Source organism: Lissotriton vulgaris, chromosome 1_2 (assembly GCF_964263255.1).
Source record: "Lissotriton vulgaris chromosome 1_2, aLisVul1.2, whole genome shotgun sequence".
NCBI classification, from domain to species: domain Eukaryota; kingdom Metazoa; phylum Chordata; class Amphibia; order Caudata; family Salamandridae; genus Lissotriton; species Lissotriton vulgaris.
The window spans coordinates 114,614,688-114,635,510 of NC_141686.1; the positions used below are offsets into that span (position 1 = coordinate 114,614,688).

General features: G+C 45.0%; 1 protein-coding gene across 1 annotated transcript in view; it reads left to right on the forward strand.

Moving 5' to 3' along the window:
* The window catches only part of KIAA1549 (KIAA1549 ortholog), a 539,186-nt gene that overhangs the window by 368,815 nt on the left and 149,548 nt on the right, over positions 1–20,823 (forward strand). The window contains exon 14 of the mRNA XM_086952955.1: positions 14,838–15,061. Coding sequence (XP_086809081.1) covers positions 14,838–15,061 — 224 coding nt within the window. The remainder of the gene's footprint in view (positions 1–14,837; positions 15,062–20,823) is intronic.

The window sequence follows — 20,823 nt, forward strand, 5'->3', positions numbered from 1 at the left end:
CGTGCCCCAGAACCGGTTTGACCGGATTATGCAAGGGGAAGCCTTGTGCTCCCCAGGCACTGTCTGGTTTCTTTCATACCTCCCTGCTACAATCCACTACCTCCTGTCTGGGGTGGTGTGACATCTCCCTGTGACAGGAAAGCCTTTGTCCAGGCCTCCTCTGCTGAGTTTCGGTCAGCAGCAGGAGGTCAGACATGTGTCTGTGGCAGAAGCATCCATTTTGTGGATCTGAGGCTCTTTTAAAAATCAACCGCGTTTTAGCAAAGTAACATGTCGTCTCCCTCTAGAGGGGTGGAATGGTACCCCCGGGGGGGGTAGTATTCCAATTCATATGACACCTTACACGACATGTTTTGATAAAGCCAAACCAAAGTTAACATATAACCGCGAGGATTATAATGCACTTAAGAGTATATGGTATGGCATTATCCTGGAACAGCTTAGGGAGTTGTTCCCGACAGCTGCAGACAGGCTCAGCTCATGCCAGAGCTCCATCTCACATTAAACCACGCACTCTGCCTCCAGGATTGATGAGGCCTTCCATAGGAGTAGCTCACCGGTTTATATGTGTCCAGATAGGTTTAGATATAGGCATACTGTATCTAAGCAAGGGGTAATTACACCACCTTGCCCCAGCTGAGTGATCAGCCAGTTGTGTCAATTTTGGATAGCCAGCCAGGGGAGGCAAAAGATAAGCTGCAGCCCCTGGTAGGCCTTGGATGCACCTATGCCCTGGGCACCTATAGTGCTCTGTACAGGGGCTGATAAGGTGACCCAAGCCAATTTAGTTATGCACCTAGGGTACATGGAATCCATTTTACAGAGAGAGCAGATAGCCTGGGGCCCTGATTAGCAGGGAACCAGGCCAACTAAGTCGAAAACCAGCTAAACACAAGGCAAAAAATCAGGGGTAACCATAGTCAGGTAGCCACCTTCCTACATGGAGCATATGAAAATTGGCCTGGGCCGGGTCAGAGTGGGCCTGATGCGTTGGATTTTTTTGTCAATGGGTGTTAATGACACAGTTTATTGTGCTGTTTATCCAGTTCTGTCCAGCTGCTTCTTCCCTTTGTATATTTATTTTTGTTTGGAGTTTAGCTGTTTTAGAGGGGGATTCGCTTCTAGCACCCTTGAGCCCTGAATAGGTAGTGTTGTGGGCCTGCGGGGTCACCCTAGATTGATATACAATGAGCAAAGGAGTGGGATAGCCGGGATTGTGATGGGGAAACAGCCTTATTCCCCAGCGCTGGAATGTAGGCTTTTTGTCCAAGACCATCCTTGCTATCCCAGTTGATGACCATGTAGCTTTGGTTGCCTAATTTTTCTGCTGGTTGACCATATGGACAAATTCGATGGACACAAGGTCAGATGAACGCAGGTTCTCCAGACCTTTAATTGTTCCCTGGAGGCACGTTATGTTTCCCCTATTTAGAATGTCTTCTGTCTACTTTGATTTATGTTATGGCAAAATAATGATAGTGTTGGTATCCATTTGTTTACTAGCTGTATCACATTTGTGCACCATAATGACGTGTTGGGTCTCGTGTAGTTAGGTTCTTGGCTAGAGTTGATGTCTAACTGGCCACTGACAAGGGCAAGTCTGAGCTCCAAATTTGCGTGCGTCATTATAGGGTTCAGTTTGTTGGTAATCCTAGTAACGGAAAGGAACAAACAGACTCCATCTAGACATATCTTCTTAACACCATGCATGGAGTCTGTTTGTTGTTCCTTTCCGTTACTAGGATTGTTTTTGAAGGCTGAATGACTGCCTCTTGGGGTAGAAATTTTTGTATAGGAAGCCACTAGATCCTCCCACTCCTGGGTTGCAAGGTATGAGACAACGCAGTCTAAGCCTGGAGGCTTCTCCTTGGTTTGGAGAGTAGGAGTTTTGCGCATGATACTAGCCTCTAGGGATTCAGCAAATGCAGTGATATGGGTGGGGGCACCATGTGACTGGTTGTGGGTTTTTGCTCTTGTTCGGGTCATGACAGGCTCTAACTGACCTATCCCCAGCACTGGCATTGGGCAGCAGTTTTCAGCTGACCGACAAGGGCTTTGTGCCTCTTGGATTGATGCTGGGGCTTTTTAATCTGAGGAAATTCAGTGCTCCTCCCCGGTGTAATTCAAGACACAAGGAAATATCTGCTACGATAATATCGCCCGCTGCTTATTTTCTCTGCTTCTGTGCTGTGAACAGTGGTGTCCTCCGACTCACCTTTGTCATCTGGGGTTGTATAGGTCACTCCCGTTGGTTTAGTTTCCTTAGTTAGGGCATTAACAGTAGGCAGAGGTACTGTGTTCATGGCACCCCCTGATCAGTGTGAACGATGGCCTCTGATTGTAGGGGAGTGAAGAGACCCTCAAACTGCTCATTACTGGAGAAAAGGACAATACCAGGGTCCTTTAGGAATACAAACGTAACATAGATTTTTGGTTGAAAAGTACAGGACACAGTCCTCGAAGTTGCCTATTCATTGCCTAGCAGTCCTTCGCCGCTCTGGGCCTTGAGCCCCCTGCCCGGACTTTCTGGGACTCAGCGATGTGAAGGCTTGCGGGGCTGATGTGGGGATGGTTCTTCTTTTTGTATGTGAGTGTTGACCCTCTCCCTGTGCCAGACCTCGTTGTGGAAGATTTAATTATGGTAACGTTGGTGGTGCTGATACGGGTCTTGGGGTGCTGGCAGGGATGTGGTTCATAGGCGGGGTAGTGGTAAAAGGCAGGGGATGCTACAGAGTGCAAGCCGCACCGGGGTAGGCCGCTTCCTGCTGCAGCTTGTTATCCTCTGGCACAGCGCCTTACGTGCCACTCCCTCGCCCCTGTCCCCCTCTTTGGGCCCAAGGCAAGCACTTCTAGGTTGGTAACCTGCCTTACCTCTTCCTTCCTCTCCGGAGGTTGGGTAGGGTTGGTGCGCAGGCTCTAGGTGCAGGGCTCCAGTCTTGGGTCGCCTGCTGAAACTCTGAGGTGCAGCCTGTCAGGTGACGCTTATCTGTACTTCTGTTCTCCTTTGTCTTATGGGTTAGTCTTTGCAGGGTTGTACAGTTCTCGAGGGGGACGATAGAGGAGGCAGTCTAGGAATGGGTGAGACCGCAAGCTGCACAGAGTCCTGGTTCGGTCGCGTCTGCTGCACTCATGCTCACCCCTCCCCTCCTTGGGGAGTTGCGCCATGCAGACCGGTCTCTCTCCTTACGTCCTTCGGTGAGCCTTGGTTCTTTCACTTCCATGGCATATCAGACCTGCGTTGGCAAATGCCACATTGGTGTTTAGCAGTAGGCTAATGGGGAAACGGGCGAGCAGGCTGATGAGTGAGCAGTTGTGTGGGTGAGTCGGGTGGGCTGGCTGGCTAGCGATGCCACCCCAGTTGTCTGCCTTCAGGCTACCTGCTGCAATTAGGGGGGTGTGTGGGTGCCGGTTAACGGTGTAGGTGGCGATCACTATCTAAACCATCAGGGCTCTGCCCAACACCACACCCACTATGCTTCCTGCGCTGAGTTTCAGCTTCCGTCACAGCTTTCCTCCTCGGTCGTTGAATAAGTTTCGTTGATCTCCAGAATATTTTGCCTTTTGAATTTCTTCATGATCAATAGTGAATGGTAGTTTGTGTAGTTTCTCTGTATAACATTGTGTATGTTTCGTCCTTTTTAGCCATGATGGTCTGCTGTTTAGTGAGATTATATGGTAGAGCAAGCTAGAGGCATTAAGGTGTCTCCATGGAACGGGACCAGCACAAAGAGTCCAACTTAATAACATGATGGCTCTAAGCTGCGACTATCCATTTTGTAAAGAAGAATTGTCACTCTGTATGATGTTGATTGCAGAGGACACAATGTTACCCAGAGAGTTAATCCTGGTGGATAAGTCACACCATTATCAACTACTTCCAGAGCCCTTTCTAGATTTGCCCTCTCTATTTTGCAGTCTCTCAGGAGTTTCCTGCTGTGAAGCTTTTCATACTTCATTATATAGCATACAGAACACGCTTTTGATGTGGTTTTCGAGGACCCAACAAGCAGTCCTTTAATCCCATGTCATTAGAAAGAAAAGACAAGTGTTCTTTCTCCAGAGACAGCGTGGATTGTTTAAGCCATTCTAGGTACACATTCCCAACGCTGAATGTTGATACCACTCCCAAGAGTTGTGTCTGCACGTAATGTGGACCTGGCTATTGATTCTAAACCCTTTGGTGCGAACAACAAATTATGCTTGACATCCGTTAGTATCTAACAGCCACACTAACCATCCCTCTTGATTGGTACGTGGAGAATTGTATGTTCCGTTGCGAGGCATGCGTTTTAATGATTCCTCCAAGTAATTTGTATATTATTGCCAGTTTTCAAATCGTGTAAATATGGGAATGTTTGGTGCATTTAAATCTTTTATCGTGACCAGGCCAAGGCAGAATGTTTGCTTCACAGTTTAAGTCAGGGAAATCATTTGTTGTGGTATAAGACATGCTTTAAATAAATCACAAAAAGATGATGGACAGAATGTTGAACATTGTCAAACATTTACCCCAGTCACAGATCTGGGTTTAATCCATCGTTATTTTGCACACCACGCAATTCCAGTTTGGACCCCGCCATATGCAAATCAGCCTTGACCTTGTTCCCCATGGGAGCAGTCCAGATCGAACTTCCAGACGTGGGCCTCTTGCTCACTTTGGCACTGGATTCAAGCTAGCATGACTGATGAGGGTTGTTAACCCAAAACTGGTCCCGGGATGCTTGTTTCCGGTCCAGGGAAGACTTGGCTTGGCAGTTTGGGCTGGACTGTTCCCATGAGGAACCGGGTCAAGACTGATTTGCAGAAGGTTGGGTCTTAACTGTGGTGGTGAAGACAGCTAATGAACGATGATGGATTTAACCCGAATCTGTGACTGAGGACGAGTGTCTGAAAAGTTTCAGCGCTCTGTCCATCATCTCCTTGTGTATGCTTTAAATACAGTCTTGTTCCCCTGAACCTGCCAATCTCGTATTCCACATACAAATTTTAAATCAACATTGTCTTTCAAAAATCAAACCCTTGAATAGACAGCTAGGAGAGAAAAGATGCAGAATAAATCTGCTTGATGTCAGTGAGCATAGTTTTCTTTGCCATGTGAAGGTGTGAGTTTATAGTAATAAAACTGAGTCAGCTGGATTGTGACCAGAAAAATATGCAAACGTCTGTTAATGCTTTTGAGCTACCCTGTTGTGGTGTAAGGCAGTGATCCCATTGTGTAAAATTAAATACTGAACATTAAGTACTTGCTTTATGCAGAACATTGTGACAATAATCGTGAAAACAGCACATTTAATAATATTTAGAACTCTCATCACACTTCAGTTAAAAACAGTAGAATGCTGTAGGTTGTCTAGCATTTCAGCACTGTATCAATATCCCAATCATCAGAGATAGTACTAGGAGTGATAACTTCATGCAAAGAAATTTTAAATACATATGGAATTTGAATAGTTTCAGCTGATCCAAATAAATCATAGGCTACCTTATCCCAAACAATTCCATCAGGAACCGGAACTGCAGAAATGTTCACCAGGTAAAGGTCTCTTCACGCTTTGTGTGATAAAGAAAGAGATGTTAAAACCAAGTTAATCTGCTTAACAGCAGAGCGTTCGGGGAGATAGTGTCTGTTCAGCAGCAAGGAAAAAAAAGTTGCAATACCAATCGAAAGGAAGAGGAAAAGTAACGAAATTGTAATCTGAATGGATTTCCTTGGAGAGATAAAGTGTGTCTTTCAGCAAAATGTAAAATTCATGCAGCCTACCTCTGGGTGATAGAGATGGGGCAGAGGAATCCGAAAAAAGTCATCAAAGTATAGGAAGTAGCCGGGTGCAGTTCGATCTATTTTAGGCTGCTATGGAGGCAATGTATAACTGGGAATAGACTCGTGGTTGTATGTAACGTAGATACCTTCTTTGTCTGTTTGCAGAAGTGTAATCTGAGTTTCTGTTGATGTAGCATTTGGAATTGACACTTCAGTGTTTGCTGTCTCCAGCCGGGGAGAAGAAGCTTCATCTCTGATCAAATTTTCCAACGGGGCCTCCTATGAGGTAGTGAGAAAAAGCAAGTAACTACACAGGAGCCCTCTTTGCCCACTATGTAGAACCAACCACATGATGTGGTTTGATGAGGTCTATTGTTTTTGTAGCCAGCAAGGAGCTGTTTAAAGTACAGTTCTTGTACCTTCAATGGGCAGGACAGGTACATGCGCTCTGTAGGAATGTCTGAATTCCTTCTTGTCCGCAATCTTCTCCTGGACGAGATTCCCGATCTTTGAAATCCAACCAAGAGTCGCTGGTGCATCCTTCACGTCATTAGTGACAGAACGTTCCTGCTGGACGTTCTCGGAGCTTCTCAAAAGTTGTTCAGATCCTGTAAATCATCCAAATATTCATTGATGTAAAATTGTGTTTTTGACGCCACTCTACTGTGGACTGTTGAGGTCTGGAACCCACATTTTAATCCCAAACAGGATTTCATAGGGAGTCAGGCCACCCAGAGGATTTTCTAGGCAGATTATTAAGGGCACTCTGGATCCCATACAGGTGGTAAACCCAACGACCTGAACCTAATACCCTGGCTGTTAAAGACTGCTTTAAGTCACAGTTCTTCCTCTACACTACTGCTTTCCTTTGGGATGATAGGGGGAGGAGTCCTGCACAGTCGACAATCGCTGGGGCCAAACCCATAGGAAAGGAGAGCAGGAATTGACTGCTACAAGGATGTATTTGCAAGGCCCATCATAATGCAATGGGCCACAGTTGTCCAAATAAACACAAGCCAAAGGCTTGTTCTAATCCATAGAGGTGTATGTGCTGGACAAGCTATGGTGGAAACCTTCATCTGCTGGCAGATGTCGCATTTAAGGTCAAAGTCTTTGGTCTCTTTGTGTAAACCTGGCAACCAGCAGTATTGCTGCAATAGTGAAATTGTAGCTGCCACCCCTGCATGACATGAGCAGATGCTAGGCCCTCATGTGCTGCTAGGATTAAATCTAACCTGTAGTCTAAGTTTGATATTACTCTACCTCCCTATTCCGAGAATCTGAGTAAAGGGAATGTTTTGCGCACTTAACTGTTAGGAGTATTTTGTTGGAAAGCCTGTCAGCAACTAGATGCCATTACGCACAGCGTTGACAGCCGTCATAATGTCTCCATCTATCCTCGCCCTTGATCGAGTAATTATAGTGACTGCAGCAGTTTGCTCTGTTGCTTTTGTAGCTTTGTCAGCCATAGAATTCCCTACAGCGTGTGTTCCTACACTGATGTGTATGACATGAGCCTGGGGCAAAGACGCTCTGAGTTTGGCCACTTTTCTCCAAAGCTGCTTGTGCTTTATAGTATACTCTTTGGAATCTCTGAATCCGTTTTGGCTTGATTAGTCCGGTCCGGTCCTAGGATGCTTGTTTCCAGTCCAGGGAGGACCTGGCTTGGCAGTTTGGGCTGGACTGTTCCCACAAGGAACAAGGTCAAGACCGATTTGCATATGGCTGGGTTCAAACTGGGGTGGTGTGGTAAGCAAAAGAATGATGGATTTAACCTAGATCCTTGTGACTGGGGGTGAATGTTTGCATTGTCCAGCATTCCGTCCTTCAATTGTATCTTTTGCATCCAATCAATACTAGGCTTTCTGAACTTTGGAAACAACATACATTCCTGACTTTTCAGAATGGGTTAAATAGTTCTACAACTTGATTCATCCAGACAGGGAGGACCTGGCCTGGCAGTTTGGGCTGTACTGTTCCCATTGGGCGCAGGGTCAAGACTGATTTACATATGGCTGGGTCCAAACTGGAATGGCGAGCAAAAAAACGATGGATTTAGGCTCAGATCTCTGTACTGGGGTGAATATATGACATTGTTCTGTATTCTGTCCATCAATTGTTCTTTTTGCATTTGTCACCCCGAGTGGGAGGGGTATGCCCAGACGTGGGTCTTGTGCTCTCTATGCCACTGGAGTCATGCCATCCTGGCTGACGAGGGCTGAAAGCCCTAAACCGGTCCTAGGATGCTTGTTTCCAGTCCAGGGAGGACCTGGCCTGGTGGTTCAGGCTGGACTGTTCCCATTGGGTGCAGGGTCAAGACTGATTTGCAAATGGCTGGGTTCAAACTGGAATGGCATGGTGAGCAAAAAAACCTATGGATTTGGGCCCAGATTTCTGTACTGGGGTGAATGTATGACATTTTCTGAATTCTGTCCATCAATTGTTCTTTTTGCATTAGTATTGATTGGAGTATCTTCAATGTGTTTGGTGATTATAGAAGTGCACACTTCTAGAGGAAATATGTGGCAAGGCTTGGCTTCTGCTTTCACTTGACAACTCGTATCCTGGAAACAGGACACTGAAGTAGGCTATTTTTGAATTCTTGAAATTAAATTTGTAGCCCATGTGAGCAAATCCCAAAACTATGTGATCTACTTTAGCCAAGTGAGTTGATGGGTCATCATCCATTAGGTATTTGTCATCGACATATGCCTGGTCATCACAATCTTGCAAAAGTTCTGTAACCCAGGCTGAAGACAACCCTGGGCTATTCTTATACCCTTGGAGCAATCAACAGAACTGCTTTTGAGAACCTAGAGCACTGAATGCAGGCAAATACCTGCATTCAAGCACTGAATTTTGCAAGAAAATACATTTGAAATGTCTAATGTGGTTTTGTATCTTGTACGCACTCTGTTGGTCAATAGTGGCGCGTTGTGCGTGTTTTGTACTGAGAATGTACATGTATTGGTGTTCTAGTGTCTGTAATCTAACACTAAATGTTATGAATTGTCTGGTTTCATTACTGGAAACAAAGGATTGTTCATAGGGGAGGTGCAAATTTCAATTGCACCTTGGTATTCAAGTTCTGTGAGTATTTCTCTAACTTGTTTTTTAGCCTCATGTTTAGTAGGGTTTTGTATATGAGGTTGTGGGGTTGACCTCACTTGTATGATGTGAGATGGGGAACAGTCATCCCACCCCACATGGTGGCAGTCTAACGCTGGAGCTTGCGCTAGGGGCCACTCCTTGGCATATGAATGTTTAACTGCATCTGAGACGAGGTCGAAAAACCAGGCGCAGTTACTGTTTCTCCCTCGGGGAAGTCCATAACTAACATTGGTGGCCAATCCTTTTTAGCCAAGAGAATGTTATGTTACAAAATTTTAAAAGCGCACGAATACCCATAGGTGTCTTGGCGCTGAAATGGTATAGCAGTTTGGTTAGGGAGAACTAAGGATTAGATGTTAAAGAGCCAAGTTTTGAGCGGTTTCCTGAAAGTCAGTAGGGTGGAAGCTGCTCTGATGTTTATAGGCAGATTGTTCCAAGGTGCGGGGGCCTCCTACCCCTCCCCCCATTTGGGTCTCTCGAATCTGGGAAGGGAAAGCAACATGGAGCTTTTAGATCTCAAATGTCTGCTGGGAACATACCAGGTACGTGACTGTTTGAGATGGAGGGGGCCTATGTCATGCAGAGCTTTATAGGTAAGGCATAACACTTTAAATTTGATTCAGCTACTCACTGGAAGCCAATGGAGTCCTCTAATAGGGGCGGACACTGGTTGGAATTTAGGAAGATCAAGAATAAGTCTTGCTGCCTCATTCTGCACACTCCATAGCTTTTTAAAATATTGTTTTTAAGGCTTAATAAAGAGTCCATTGCAATAATCCAATTTAGTGAGAAAAAGTAATGTAATAATGACTGTTTTCCTTGAGTTAAGTGGAATAAAAGGAAGGATCTTCCTTATGATTCTCAAGGTGTTGAAACTGGAAGAAGTAACAGAGCTGATGTGTTGATTAAAATTCAACTTATCTATAAGTATTTCAAGATTGTTCACTTTTTGTTCCGGGATGGGAAGTATTATTAACTCAGATGGCATGACTGGCTCCAGAAATGAGGTCTATTACCGAAGAGAATGACCTCAGTTTTGTCTGAGTTTAACTTAGGGCAATGTTTACCCATCCAGTTGCTAACAGTTCTCATAGTTATAAAACTGGGAGATAGTGACATTCGCGTTATCGGATGCGGAAATAAGGATCTGCGTATCGTCAATGTAAGAAGTGGGGGAAAGCCCAAAAGATCTAATCCGGGAAACCAGTTCGGTGACATAAATGTTAAAGAGTAATGGGCTAAGAGAGGATCCCTGTGGGATTCCGCAATTTAAAAAAAACAGACCTAGGTGACATTTTTTCCAGCATGATTGAGTGTTCCCATCCCCCGACAGGTCCAGAAGAACAAGTGCTGCAGAGCCTCCTCTGTCTAGAATAGTTCTTAACTCATCTGTTGTTTTTATTAATATGCACTGTGCTCGGCTCTGAACACGAATTGAGTAGGGTCCAATGAATGATTTAAATGAATAAACTGTGTCAATTGAGAGTTCATTCAATTGTCCACTATATTTGCAGGAAATGGTAACCCAGCAAACTATTGTCCTATTTCTAGGTTATCAGGATCTAGATTATGCTTCTTAAGGAGTGGCAGAATAAAATCATTTTCCACATGTTAGGAAAGATTCCAGTACTGAACATCCCATTAAAAATATTAGTTGAATATGAGGCAATAGGGACAGGGATCTGTTTCAGGATGGATGTGGGACAGGGGTCATAGCGTGACCCTGAATTGGTTGAATTGATCAAATTAAGGACTTCTGAAACCTTGGAAAAGGAAAATTATCTCAAATTTGGTTGGAAGCTGTCAACAGGAAGGTCATGATTAGGCAATTGGTCTGTGGAAGGGCTAAGGCTAGGGTCAACATTGCTGAAGGAAGTGAATTGATTATAAATTTGACCCACTTTGTCGCAGAAGTGGGAGGCTACTTTTTCACAAAAAGATTGGCTCTTATTAACTCCTTTAGTCCCTGGAGCTTTGATAAGTTTATTTGACCTGGAAGAGTTCTCTAGAACAGTTCTTAGAGGTTTCAATTTGTTGTGTGAAGAAGGTAGATTTTTCATTGATAATAACTGCCTTATACTTTGCAAGGGGATGTTAATAGATTTCTTTGTCGTGGGAGTTCTAATTAGATCTCCATTTCCTTTCCAGCCTTCTACATTTTTGTTTTTCAAGGCAAATTGTTTCTGTGAACCAAGGTGCAGATTGTTTCGGTCTATTTTGACCCAAATATTTATTAGGGACTGCTTTCGAAATGGTTAGAGTTTAGCCAATCTGTATAGTTGGCTGTAGCCTGATTAGGGTCCAGTAATGGGGCAGAATCAACCTGAGGTCCTGCCTCATTATCAGTTCGTGTTAGTCCAGAGTCGGAGAAAAATGGCGTCTAATGTGTGACCCTCTTTGTGGGTGGGCTGATGTAGTAATTGTGGCAGATTAAAAGTATTCATGATATCAAGGATAGCCCCAGTGTCTTTATCCTCCGTATAATCCAAATGGAAGTTGAGGTCACTTAGCCCTGTGAAATCGTTGTTACAGGCCCCTAATTCAACCCGAGTATTCCTTCCCCACCTTAGGCTGGGGGATGATAAATGAATAGACCTCTAAATTAATAATATTTAGTTAGCTCCAAGCTAAAGGAGAGAGTCTTGCACTCCGGATTGGGTGTGAAGCCAGTTTTACACTTGAAGTGACTTTTGTAGATAATCTCTAAACCTCCTCGTCTTTTAATCGGTCTGTCTACTCTGGCCATAGAATATCCTAGGGAGGTTGAAATAAAGGGATCAGGGCTGGAGTTATTTGCCCAGGTTTGTGTGACAAAAATAACGTCTAGCTAATGACTCTCAATGAGTTTAGGAAGTTTGTGTGCGTGTTTCACCAAAGATTATGCGTTGAGCAGAGCAAGACGGAATTTGGGGGAGGTCTTATAGTGAACATTCCTAAATGAAGTAGATTTAAGCAATGTTTTATAGCCAGAAATTTGATAACTGCAATTTTTGCACATAGATCTCCAAAACTTCCTGACTAGGGTTGAGTATTATACAGCTGTGGTCAGGTTTAAGGGAATGGAGGTATTTACCAGACCAGGTAATGCTGGTCTCCTTTCCTGGGTGAACAAAGGCAGAATGTCATAGCTGAATGACATGTTCTCCCAAAAGAGAACTTTTATGGGATATTGTAGATCTACCTCCTTTGGAGTTGCATCTCATATAGTTGATGCGGGACACTCACTCTCCTATCCAGTGTTTCCGCCTGGATGTAGTCAATCATTGCTACTGCTGACAGGCACTCCATAAGGTTCCGGCAAACTATCATGACTTCTGCCATGCTGTTCAGCATGGTCAAAGCCCACTCCCCGCTCAGAAGCAGTGTCCTCAATATCCAGGGCATGCTTGACTTTGATACAAGGTGTCTTCCTTTTTTATTTGAGGCTTAGGCTATGGATAGGTTTGTATTCCTGTTGTAAGTCATATGAACTTTGGGAGTGCTTCCTTGGTTTCAAATACTCCCCTGGTCTGTGCTCTGATTGTCTCCGTCTCGCCGAGTGTTTTTCGGATTAATCCTGCAAGGAACAAGAGGACTTTGTATCAGTATCCTGCTGTTTTAATATTTTTACGGTTGTGCAGATTATAGCGTTTTTCAGTGGACTCCTGTTGAAGAGAACCACCCAGTGCTTTAGTCCTTTCTTTATTTTTCTCATTATCCACTTCTTAGTAGAAGAGTCTGATGCCTGTTTCAAGTTATTCTTTTCAGAATTACCCTTAATTTGTAGTTTACTAGGTCTGGCTCCCAAATTACCTCTACTTATTGATGCATAGGTTTCGTCTATAATTTTGGGTGATTTGCACTCCTGTTGTCCCGGATAAACTCCTGAGTCGCTTGCATATAGACAATGCTGCTGCTTTCCCTTTAACACATTCAATGCTACAGCAATTCTCCCTGGACGCTGACACCTCTTGAATCCCCTTGTTCATGACGAGCTCAGCTCGTCATAAGCACACGAGCAGCGAAATGCGTCTCTGTCTAAACAAGGGAGTGATGTTGTTTATATAATCAACATCATTCATGTTGCCATGCAGAAGCCCTAGTTAGGCCGCTATTTATTCCATTGTGATAACTGACGCCAAACGGACAATAACAATTAAAATTTTGCGTAGTGAACTTCGCCCTTGTACAGAATGTTCAAGGTATTTGATAATTTGCCTCCAAAGTAGAAATGTAAGCAAAGCTGGTTTCAGAGAATATTATCCTGCGCAGGACCACAAACAAATGTGTGTCAAATTGAATTGTGTTTAAGAAAGAAGGCAACTTAAAAAGTTGAGATTGTAAAATGTTGGTGTTTCTACCCAGGCCTACAATGTGATCACATAACACTGAAGAGCCGACCCCCGCAAGAACTGAAGACTACTGCGGACGTTTGGTCAAACCCTGCCTACCGTACAGAAACTTGACTATTGCAAAGACCTAACTCATCCTGCAGCTCTACATCCGCCAGAAGCCCCAGAGGGTTGCTTGTACATCGCCTAGCAGTCAGCATCTCCCTTGGAGTAGAGGAGCTACTCGTCTGCAGGCACCGACCGCGATGGCCAGTTTAAAGAAGCATCTGTCCACCGGGTCCACCGAGCAGTAGCCACCCAGGAGAAGGTCGGAGTACTCAAGGAGGTCAGATCCGTCTTCCTGCTAAGCCTGAAGACGCCAGGACCTCAATGAGCCCTCTTGCACCAATACCTGGGGGCCCAAACACTTGCCCCGGTCAAACCTTTTTGAAAGTTCAGTCTGGACTCCCAACATCCTCACTGAAGAGCAGCCAGCAAGGGGCGGCGTTGACGCAACAGAGACCAGCACTGAAAATGTCCATGTTGTCCTGACTGACACCAGTGAGCACCTTGACATACAAGAGCCAGCCGACCACAAATACTCCGCACCCTAGCTTCCCGCCCCATGTCTAAGGAAACCGACGGTTCCCAAGTACTCCCAGGACCCTCACAGCCCGAGCCCCCTGTGCAGAGCCCCCAGACTTGCCCCCCCCCTTTTGAAGTCTATTTCTTGGTGCCCCCCTTCCCTTCTTCCGCATAGAGTGCAAGGCTACTAACCTGTCCAGCACCGCTGCACCCAGACTCACCAGGTCAGATACGCCTCACGACTGAAAGGGGTCCCATGGAAAAGTATTGCAAGTATATGTATGCAGTAAATGTTCCTTCTCAAATAGGAAACAATTATGCGTAAAAACGCAGTTGGTTAACATTGCTAAAATTATAAAAAGTCTATTACGAAAAAGTATTTACCTCTTTACGAAGTTCTTGGTTTCAAAATACATATAAAAATTCTTGTAATTTTTCTTTGGTGTGGATCTCCTTTTTGAGTGTTTGGATCATTTATTGACTCTGTGTGTCCAACAAATGTCTAACACTCTTCTCTGATAAGCCTAACGCTGCTCAACCTCACTGCCCTAGATAGAGCACCTTGGGTTGCTTGATCAACGCCCTTTCCACTCATAAGCTATACCTGGACTCTTTACACAGCATACCTCTTTTTGGTATACTATATAAAGAGCCAGCTTCCTACGTGAAGTTATAAACCCAAGGGTATTATGCATACAACAATTTCCTTTGATCATAAGGTACAGACATTAAAAACTGTAATTTTTAATGTATAAACTTGTTTCTCATAGTAACTCTTGTTACACTTGATCCAACATGTTAAGTATTTGAGGATTGCTATAAGTATTATTCAATTTGGCACATTTGTAGAACATTGCACTTGGTTGCATTTTACTCTGTGCTCATAACTGAACATCTAATTTTGTCATATCTCTGCTTTTCAGAGCTACAAATATTGACAATTATATTGCAACACTTTTCATATGTTGAGGTTCACCACGTGTCTGCAGTCCTATATTACAAAATATGGCACTAGGTATAACTCATCAGCTTAAAATAAAAACATGCTTTTTTCTTAATTTTTTCTTAAGATTCAAACAGCCCTCAGGCACAAGTCTGAAATTGAACACCATCGCAATAAGATACGTCTCCGGGCCAAGCGAAAAGGACATTATGAGTTTCCAGCGGTTGATTTGATAGGGCTCACTGACACTAGAGAACGACACAAGATGTACCGCAAGGCACAAATGCAGATTGACAAGATACTTGATCCAGGAGGGAATGGTTCACCAGTCTTCATTGAGACCAGAAAAAGGTATGATTTCTGATGAATGAATGTTTTTACATTGAAAATGTATTTAACTGATGAGTTCATTGGTGAGTTCCTTCAATCATGTCGGCTAATTAAAATCACCACACTTGATACTGAACTTACCTTTGAAGACTGGTAATGTATCACTGTAGTTTTGTTAAAAAAATAGTCTCACATCTTTGTAAGAGGATAAGATGCTAGGATTTCTCAAATTAAACGATTAACCTACATTGCCTTCTAGTGATGCCCTTGCTTGGGTTTCTCTGTGAGTAGTAGCTCGAAAACTTTGTGACTTGTTCTAGCTCCCTGACCAGCGAGGAACTAAAATGTGCACAATATGGTGCTTGAATTCCATTCATAAGTATGATGCATCAATTTTCATTGAGTGAAGTTATCAAGTTCACAGAGTGACTGACTTCCCAAATTTCGTTTGTGAGTTACTGCCCAAAGTACATATATGTGAGAGAGGGGCTTTAGTTCCCCATGTTAGACAAGATCATGTTTAAAATATGTGACGAAGGAGTCTACCCCCTTCTTTAGATAGGGTTCACCATTTTGTTCTTTTGTTCTGCTGGCTGGTTGTGCTCCTCATCTGAGGAATATTTTATTTTTCATCACCATAAGATGGTAGACCTCTGGCACTTGTTTCTGTTAGGGTTTATTGTGCAAGATACCACAATTCAGTTTTGCATATCTGATGTTACTGCACACAGTTCTCCTACAATTTTAGTCTAGGTTGCCATGTTCTCAAGTCATATTTTTGTTTATCTTGAACTGTATAATGATGCTGTCAGTGTGTTGCCATAAAAGAAAACATGCTCTGAATGTAATCTCTTAAAATTGTTGCTTTCTCCTCACTTCTGCAGTGCTTAGTGTTGGGATGAGATATTACATATCTTGCTCTCTTTTCTCCTAGGATAGTGACGTAGATTCACATGTGCATTATTAATGTAGTTGTGCATGTCAAAGACTCATTTAAATATCTGTATGCCTCTGCCGTCAACTGTCAAGTACGTTGCACTAAGATTGGGTTATTTGGGTTGGTTTATGTATTACAGTCTGATGCTCATGGTGTGGTCTTCCTAATTGATGCCTATCCTGGCATGTGTGGTGTGTTGCATTCACTATTGGGCTTCTGTAGCTCTCTCTGTCCGAGGACTCACCTCCATGAAGTTGTGACTTTAGCCCTGTATCGGTTGTATTTGTTTTTACACAGAGAACCAATAAAACATATTTTTTTAAAAAACAAGTATTCCCCCTGCGGAAAGTGCCAATTCTTGAAGACCTATTCACCAGAAAGTATGTCTGGGCCTTTGTCAGCTATTTTTAGTCCTTCGACATGACATAGTAGTTTAAACGCTATAAATTAGTTACAAAGTCATCATCGAAAGAGAAGCAGGTAATTAGCTAACCAAGTTCCAGGTAGATTAGCAGAGATGTTTTAACTCTGTTTTTTTTTTTAGATTTGTAGTCATTCTAGCTGTCTTACCAATTTAGGAAGTGCCCGACTATTACCTTGGGCTTTCTAACCTGTGTAGGGAAGTGAGTGGGACGAAGGGGAGGTGTGGAGGTGGAAGGGTACTTTTATGAAGTTTGTGGTTAAACAGAACCTTTAAAATTTTTAGCACATTCCGTATTGGTGACCATCTATGTGGGTGCCACACAGTAGCCTATAGCTCCAGAGATGCTTCTCATCTTTTTCTTTTCTTGGGTTTATTAGCATCTATTCAACATCACCATTAGCATGTAAGAAGGGTTGCTTTTTGCTATATATCAAGGACATTCTTGCAATCCTTTAAGTCATTCCTGCAACACTTTGGTCTTTCGCATCCATATCTGGGCTGAGTACATTGGGGTAAGACATGTTTGTATCCTTTCCACCTTGCTACAGAAGACCCGGGCTGGGAGGTCGACGGGACGGTAGTGCATTGGCAACCTGTGGCATTTAAATATCTAGGGATCCGCATCTACCACAACGATCTAGATCTCCTAGACTATAATGTTGCGAGGGCAGTTACAGCGCTAAAGTCCAAGATTCCATTTTGGAAAATGCTTAATCTTTTGGTCATCAGCAGGGTGGAGTTAATAAAAAAGGTCATGCTGCCACTTCTTCCTTATTATTTTGCTAACTTTCCGCTCCATTTACCTGTGTCCTTCTTTCGCTCTCTCGAAAAGATTGTCCGGGATTTTGTTTGGAACAATTTGCGGAGCAGGGCGGCGTTAGCGAAGTTATACCTTCCTCGCTGAAAGGGGGGGCTGACTCTGCCCAACTTGGAGCACTACTTTTTAGCGCCACAAATCCTGTGGGTTGCGAAATGGATAGAGAGGCTGCATCTTTCGGACTCGGCTGAGTGGGACCCCCGTTATCTCGGAATATGATTCTTTCCCTCCTCCACCCCTGCAATAGCTCAAATTAGCCTCACTCATTGCTAGTATCAACGGTGCAGGGCGCTACGCCTCACTAGGCACATTACACAGTATGCGCCAGCAGTGCCTTTATTGGGCATGCCGACTATGCAGAGATGCATGCGGAGTGCAAACCTTATCGATTGGGAGGCAGCAGGCATCAACACCATGGGGGACCTCTACGGAGAGGGTGTATTGCAGCCCTTCCTATCTATGGTAGATGAGGACGGGGTTTCTCTGGGTCAGTTTCTAAATCATGCCATCTTGATAGCCGGGATGAGACGCTGGTGGGGAGACAATTACGCAGTAACCCCAGATGTATCTTCTGATGCAAAACGTGCATGTTATGTGGACGGGGTTCCACTTGGTGAAGTGGTTCGCGGAGTCGATCAGGGAACATACCCTAGCAGATTTAACACAGCTACGAATCAAGTGGAAGTCTGACCGGGGGAGGTCCTACTCAGAGAAAGAATGGTCTGTAGTCCTGGAAAGTCCCAAGCAGGTCCCCAGAAATGCTAGTTTTTGACTGATCCAGTTTTATATTGTCCACAGGGCTTATCCTTCCCCAGACAAGATGAATCGATATTTCCATAGACAGGATGCGTGCTGTCTGTGCTGCAAAATGGTGGATGCGGATTTCCTGCATATGCTCCGGCCTTGTTCCGCTTTGCGGGCCTACTGGGAGTGTGTGTTCTGGGCATTGGCCACGTGCACGGACAGGGAAATATTGAAAACAAGGGAGACCTGCATCACTGGCATCTTCTCCAGAACCAAAGGACATAAAGCGTCCACCCGGTTTTTGATTTGGGTTTCATTGTGGCTAAGCGACTGATCACTCGCCGCTGAAAAGCGGTTGAGCCTACGTCGACAAAGGCCTGGTTCCTCTCCATGCTGAACTGGGCAAAGGCAGAGGCGGTCTCTCTGGTTCGAGAGGACACGATGGGATTGCGTAAATATCCTATCTCTGCTGCATGGAACACTATGATGTGCGTACTACAGGGGCTGTTGCTACTGGACGACCAAACTGATACGTAGAGAGGTTTCTGTGGTTGGGTCCGTGATTTGCACTTCGAATTACTGCATGGTCGGAGTCCCTCCTGCCCCCACACCGGACAGTCATTTATTCTCAATAGTAGGATGTGCATCTATAGGATGGTTGTTAAGAGCCCCGTTGGGTTCACCTGGATATGTGTTCCCGCCACACCTCTCCGGGGCCCTATTTCCCTTTCCACCCCTTTCCCTATAGTTTTTTTTTTTTGCCCATGTTAGGCGTTTGTTTTGTTACAATTGTTTGGCGTGCTAACTGGATCAATGTGAATTGGTGGAGTGAAGCCATAAGCACTGAATCTTTGTGATAGAAGAGTATTGTTTAGCTCCAGTCTTATTGTATCATAATATGATGGAGCATTATACAGAAAGGTGGTTGGAGGTCATATGATGGATGGGATATGTCATGTGTAAAGCTTAGACATGCAAATTTAACAGATGTAACTATGCTAATGTACAGCTAATTTGTGATTCGTACACATTATTTACCTACTGGCTTTGAATGGTGTTTTCTAAGATGGTGTACCACTCTGTCTATGTACATAATGATAAAATCTTTAATAAATAGATCAAACAAAAAAATCCCCAAAAAAGAAGGGTTGCTAAGGAAGAACCAAAACTTGTTTTGTGGCCATATTTCAACTGACTACAATCCGTGTGCTTCGAATGTGTACCCTGGGTTTACTTGTTTATGCTTTCTGGTATCCCTCTCCCATACCAATATGGGCCGTGCAGTTGTATTTTTCACGGTTCATAAGCTACATCACAGCTGCTAGTACGGAAACTGCAGTTTACCTCCCAGGCATTTGGAATGCACAAGCAGATTCTCTCAGCAAGACTTTACAAATGGATCCTAAAGGACGCATCTAAAAGAGACTGTTACTTATGGATTCCTTATGTAAGAATGACCCCAGATGTCAGAATACATCCGGAATTTTTTTTCTCCAGCAGTACCCCTGCACGTCGGTAGGTGACAATGGTCGACTCTTCGTTCGTCGTTGGCGTCTTGATCGCTGGAATAACGTCATGGTACCTACTTAGACGCCGCCCCTGCATGCTGACATCAGTTCTTTCTTATTCCGCGCCAGCCACCGTAGATCCGGAGAGAGCTGTACCTCTAATCATATTTTGACTCTCTTTTGTCGACTTTTGTCTGCACAGGGATGTCACATCGGCGGACCGGCTCCTGAGACAAACTGATGTCGGTGATGGACCCACATCACATGTGCCGCTGGTGTCTGGAATACTACCACGACCTGAAGTCGTGCTCCAACTGTCAGCCATGGCCCGAAGTCTTTGCGAGAGCGGTCCTGAAAGCTCGGCAGTCGGTTCTGTGCCGCTCAAGGTCGCGGGACCAGTCGCGGAGCCATAATCATCACTCCTCGTCAAAGTCTTCGGGTAAGTCGAAGAACAAAAAGAAGGCGAAGAAGCACCGTCGCTCTTTGCATTCTCTCCGTCGGTCGGCGGGAAGCGGAAGGTAGTCGTCCGGTTCTACCCATGGAGCCTTTTGGGTCGACTGAGCCTCCCTCCCTTCCCGGGAGCGGGAGCGACCTCAGCCCAACTTTGTAGCTTTTATGAAGCCCTCCACTCCATCTTTGGGCAGCCCGACTCCGCTGGCGTGCCTTCGGGCCCCGCGGGATTGGATAGGGGTACTAAGCCTTTGATGCAGGCGGCTCCAGCCCCAACGCTGCAGGGCCCTCGGGGATCCAGGCCGGGATCCGGATCGGTGCCGGTCGGCCTTACGACACCTCCTCCAGCGTCAAATCAATTGACGACACCTCTGCCCCTTCCGACGCCGGTTGTGTCCCCAACAGACATCGACCCCGGCCTCTCCCTCGACATGGACACAGAGCCGGACCGGTGCAGACCGTTACTTTTGTATCCTTATTCTACCCTGGTGTTCCCTATCGCTCTGAGTGGCAACCAGAAGAGGGTGAGGAGGACTGGGAGGGGTCTTTGGACCCTCTGGTAGACCAGTTGGAAGAACCAGACCGTGGAGAGGAGTTATGAGGCCAGTGGTCTGGACACTTCTCCAGACCTTGGCATGCTTTCTCCCCCTACCCCCCTACATATGCAGTGGTGTTGCGTAGGGCTCCTAAGGCCTTGAACCTCAAGCTTCCTACGCTGGCGGTCAGGACTAACCTCCTGACCGAGGTGCTTCACCGGCAGCGGCCTCTTCAGAGCCCCCTGCTGCTGTTCAGTGAGGTCCTCTCGAACATCCTTCTGGGAACTTGGGCCAAGCCCAGCACAGGGGCCCCTGTGGATAGGATGATTGTCCGAGGCCACTGCCCGGCCCAGGGCGACCCCATTTT